Genomic DNA, 5,134 nt, shown 5'->3' with positions numbered 1-5,134 from the left:
CACACACACACACACACACACACACACACACACACACACACACACACTTGCGTCACATCCCAAACTTATTTCGATGTAGATCCGAAAAATGATTCATTTTCTATGTGTAACAATCGCAAAATCCTAAGAACTCGATAGAGCTTATCATTTTATTAAATGTATATAAGACATATTGTTTATAGTGACTTTAATTGTATTTGAATTTGTCGTTTAGAAAAATAAAATATTTTTCTCTTTTAAGTTATAAAACTAAATTATTATTTTTATTATCATCATTTATCATTTTAAATTTTGATGAATGTTGAACTTTATAGACACGGGTTTTCAACATCAAGTCCCACTTACCGGACGATAGACTGCTCTAGCCAAATTGATTCTCGCTTTCTGACCACCAGATAGAGATACTCCCCGTTCTCCCACCAGTGACAAATCTCCGTAGGGAAACTGTTTAAAGTCGGGGAGTAGACAACATATTCTGCAGACCTGAAATGTTCATGTTAATTATACGCGGTGTAAAAATAGTACGTTTGCAATTTAATGGCGTCACGATGCTCATGATAGGGAACAACTTTCCGTAAAGAATCCAATTAGCGAAATTTCTTTACTGCCACAAAACGCCCAGATTATTTGTACGGAAAGTAGATTCATGAAACTTTTAGAAGTTTTTTCGGGAAAGTTGAGAAAATCACGTTATACAATTTTAGCAGTACTTTTAGTAACATCCTGCGTGTTATGGAAAATGTTAAAACTTAAAGTTATCCAAGAGATTTTGGACATAGTCCAAAATTTAAGTTCATTTTATTCATGTGACCTTCCTATATCCTCATCCTGCCTATCCTAACTTACGGTGCGCAGACATGGCCGCTGACCGGTTCCCGAAATTCAAACTCAAGGTCTACCAGAGGGCGATGGAACGCAGCATTCCAAACTTTAAACAGTTTAAACATATTGTCCGCGTGCACAATACAATGCACTGTTCCATAACTGGCATTGCTGATGTGGGGTACAACATGGCCAGGCTCAAGTGGGATTGGGCGTCAACTCGTCGTCGTCACTCCTCAGGTGCCCAAGGATGGAAGGTGACGGCGCAGACGGCCGAGAAGGCGTTGGACGATCTTGATGGGTTTGAGAAGTAGTGGTGGGAAATCACCATAAACAGAAAAACAGTGAAGGATTTTGGGGGATACGTTTGTCCAGCAGTGGGACACAATAGTTTAATAAAAATTAAAAAAAAAACACCATTATCATTCCTATCTTTTCGCGTATCATAAGCAAAGTAAGATGAACAGCAGTTTCCATGTGTTATTACATTACAGGTTTAATACGATGGCTCAATTATATCAAACTATGTATGGCATATTCAGTATTTTGGAGAGAGACATCCGGTAATCAGCTTCTATACTGATGATATGGTATCTGCTACATTTCCACAACAAGAAGGCTAGACTTACATGAATCTATATAGCCCCTACAGATTCTGTTTCGAGAGCGTAAGGACTCGTATTTTGTCCAGTAAACTCCAAGTACCACTACACTTACGAAGTAACTTAAAGTTACGTAGTAACTTAAGCTTACTAAAAGTCGTATTCCAGAACTCTACTCAATGCTCAAGTCAGGATTTGAGCAGACTTGGGTATGATTTCAAGCACTGGAAATACGACCCTAATGGCAAGGACTTGAGTATGATTTTCAGTGCTCACTGCACTTACTCAAGTCCTGATTTGAGTATTGAGTAGAGTTCTGGAATACGATCCTTAGATTACAATGATTGCCAACTCATACCAACCACCACATTATTTACGGCACAAAAGTTGTCAATGTAAAAATAACCATAAACAACACTAGTGTTTAAAATTAAAATCATTCAGGTATGGGAGTCCCTACATTTGTTAACGTGAAGTCGGTTTGAGCCCGGCAGAAGGAGCTTTATGTCCGTGTAATAAGAGCGAAAATAACATTGTGCGTTTCGTATCGGCATTCCGAGCAGTAGCGAAACGAGCAACCTTTTTTTTCTGGTCAGCTTAACACAAGTTCATGTCTATAAGTATGGTGACACCTTTATATTACGTGCTTTAATATTACGTCGAACGAATCGTCTTACGACTCTGTAATCTGTTTCCCGTGGACTAAATAGAAAACCAATAAATAGTACAAATTCATGTTTAATTCTACTCACCTCCTTGTACTTTTGTGCATCGTATGGTAAACCGAAAAGGATGTTTTCTCTGACAGTGGCCGGGAAAAGCCACGATTCTTGGCAGGCATATGACATGATCCCATTGACCTGGAAGCTCCCTTTAGCTAACGGCAACTCCTTCAGAATCGCTTGCAGAAGTGACGTCTAGATCAAAAAGAAAGTATAAATCCTACGACTAAAAATAAACTACGAAAAACTAATTTCAACAGAACGCAATCAAGTTGCAAATTAAACATAACTTTGTTGATTACTTTACCAATTAAGCTATTATTTTAAACAGATATTGGAACTGGTTTCACGGAACTTGTGAGTTGGGCAAAAAATCGGTGTAGTTTACTCAGTTAAATAAATGATATTTATTTTATGAAACGAGGTGATGAAAACTGCACGTCGGAGAAGGCCCTTAGAAAACGGGGGGACCTGTTGGGGTGTCGGACTATGGCCTAAACCAGACTAAACTCTCTCCTTAGAGTAGGGTTGCCATCCGTTCGGGTTAGTCCGGATTTGCCCGGCTTTTTGATTGTCTGTTCGGATGTTTCGGCTTAGGGTAAGAATATTCAGAATTAAAAGTAACAATTAAAAAAATCTTGATTACGACAATAATTGCCCGGAAGCTTGTTCATCTCTGCTGCCTGTCGCGTGTACGAGAGACTTAGATTTTATTTTCTTACTAAAAAGTTCGGACTTTCTAGCAAATGTCAGTCTGTTTGTTCGGAATATTCCAGTTGCGGAATGGTAACTCTACCTTAAAGGAAACCAGAGCTCGTCACTGGTACGTATAATGGGCTGATTATTGTTTATTTTTCAGTAACCGGCACTGTGGTTAGATAAGGGAGTGCAGATATATTTAGTAAATTTATGACTACGGCCATGGCTAATTTTTATATATTTTTCTAAGACATTTTAGATGTCGTCGCTTTCCGTTGTCGATGGTACCCCAAAAATTTTATTGCCTCCTTGATTTAATAGAATTCAACGTTACCTAACAAGATCGATTTGGTCATGTAGAGCTTATGTATAAAATTGTCCATACTGAAATAAAGGACATAACTATATGTGAAATAAGTTATATACTGTACCTTTCCAGATCCAACTGGGCCAATGATAGCACAGAGCTTTCCCCTGCGTACACGCAGACTCAAATCTTTAAGCGTCATTTCCGAAGGATCCGTTGAATTGGTCCATGAGGCGCTCAGGTTTGATATCTCTATGGCATACTCGTTGATTGACTTCCGTGGGCTGGCTATTAATTCTGTAATAAGCATTAAATGACAATTTTAAATTACATATAGGCGAAGAAGGGAATAAGAAATTCCAATATCTTAATTATTAATACAAAGATCGAACACGAAGATAAATTCCTTCGATTCCAATATCTATATGTGCTGAGTTTAATCAGTAATAAAAAATCATCATAATCCATTGAATTACATACCAGCGGCCAGACCTTTGGTCGTATCGTCATCTTGAGAAAATTTTTTGGGTACTATGTGCGAAGGATCCTCTTGCTTCTTTGAATTAAAAGTCAAATGACTAGCCACACCATTGGCCTTCGGTAATAGCATTAGGTCTTCTCTTTCTTCTATAACATGGAAATATACACATAACAATATTATATGTATCTTTAGTAAATTTAGGTAAAATTTGATTGATCATTTTTCCCTTTTGAAAGTAGAGTAAATTTGTAATATGATGCCGTTGATGTTTTTTAAAATAATATTTATTTACATCATAAGGTAAAACATAAAATTTGGAATTTATTTATATATTTTTATCTGCCAAAATTTTATGTTACGTATTTTTGTCATAAAGGGAATGATATAGCTTACTTACATTATAATAATATGATACTTGAATCTGGCTAGCACTTAGTTGCCCGATAACATCCATCGAACCGTTTCGAGCCTAATCGGTAAAATTCTCAAGTACACGTCGAGAGCACGTCATTCTTCACACTTAAGATTTAAATACGACCCTATGCCTATTATGATAAGAACGACTTAAAAGAGTATAAAAAAAAATTATTGTCCTTTTTTTGTTACAATCCCAATAAAAAAAGTTGGGTTGAAAGTGCAAAAGTGTGCCATTGGTCTTAAGTGACGTGAAAGGATTTAATAAAATTTGGCAAAACGATAATTAATAACATCGATTACCGTCTATGGTGGTTCTTTACCGTAAAAGCGACCAAAGCCTCTGGCAGAAGTTAGTTACTTATATTACTGAACTTACCTAACTCCAAGAAACCTTGAATACGTTCCAGCGAGACAAACATCTCGGATAGACTGGCGATGGCCAAAGGCAAGATCATGGTTAGATTTATCTGTATTATACTGAAGTACTGTTGGATTGGATAAATCTAAAAGAAAAAGTTTGATGATCAAGTATTCTTAAAAAAACATTAACATTGGCGCAGAGTCGAAGCGTCGCGACGTGTCATGTTTTTCGCCTATAGCATATTCATGTATATTTTCACATTTTTCTTATTAAAACAAGTCCAAATAAGTTCGATTAAAAAAAATATCATTTTATAAACCAATCAACTATCACTATGTGTATCGATCAAGAAAAAGGTTTAAGCCATAAAATACCGCCCTCGCTGACCCCACACGGATAGATGATTTCATTTGGCTTCGTGTAACTTTTAAGGACATTGTATTATTTCATTTTAAAACCAAGACTTGATCGTATATAAAATATATTTGATTTAGCTCTATGTTCGCCCAGGGAAGTACTGCCACTTTAATAATTTCTTTCGCCAAGCAGTAATGTCGGCATTACTGTGTTCCGGATTTGAAGGGTAAGGGTGCTGGTGAAATTACAGGCACATGAGACTTGTCAACTTATATCTCAGGGTGACGGGCGCAGTGGCAGTGCCCCTCAGATCTTTGTGATTTAAAACTCTGAGTGGCACTGCAACTGTTATGAACAGGGGTGTAG

General features: G+C 37.0%; 1 protein-coding gene across 1 annotated transcript in view; it reads right to left on the bottom strand.

The window, feature by feature from the left end:
• Window positions 1-5,134, bottom strand: part of LOC113233176 (multidrug resistance-associated protein 4-like) — a 38,181-nt gene that overhangs the window by 16,724 nt on the left and 16,323 nt on the right. Inside the window, exons 7-11 of the mRNA XM_026468197.1 lie at window positions 4,427-4,553; window positions 3,633-3,779; window positions 3,277-3,449; window positions 2,177-2,341; window positions 346-483 (exon numbers count right to left, since the gene is read on the bottom strand). Of these exons, the coding sequence (XP_026323982.1) occupies window positions 346-483; window positions 2,177-2,341; window positions 3,277-3,449; window positions 3,633-3,779; window positions 4,427-4,553 (750 nt within the window). The remainder of the gene's footprint in view (window positions 1-345; window positions 484-2,176; window positions 2,342-3,276; window positions 3,450-3,632; window positions 3,780-4,426; window positions 4,554-5,134) is intronic.

The sequence above is a fragment of the Hyposmocoma kahamanoa genome, unplaced genomic scaffold (genome assembly GCF_003589595.1).
Source record: "Hyposmocoma kahamanoa isolate Upper Pololo Valley unplaced genomic scaffold, ASM358959v1 78, whole genome shotgun sequence".
NCBI lineage: Eukaryota > Metazoa > Arthropoda > Insecta > Lepidoptera > Cosmopterigidae > Hyposmocoma > Hyposmocoma kahamanoa.
This window is presented reverse-complemented; position numbering and strand designations above follow the sequence as displayed.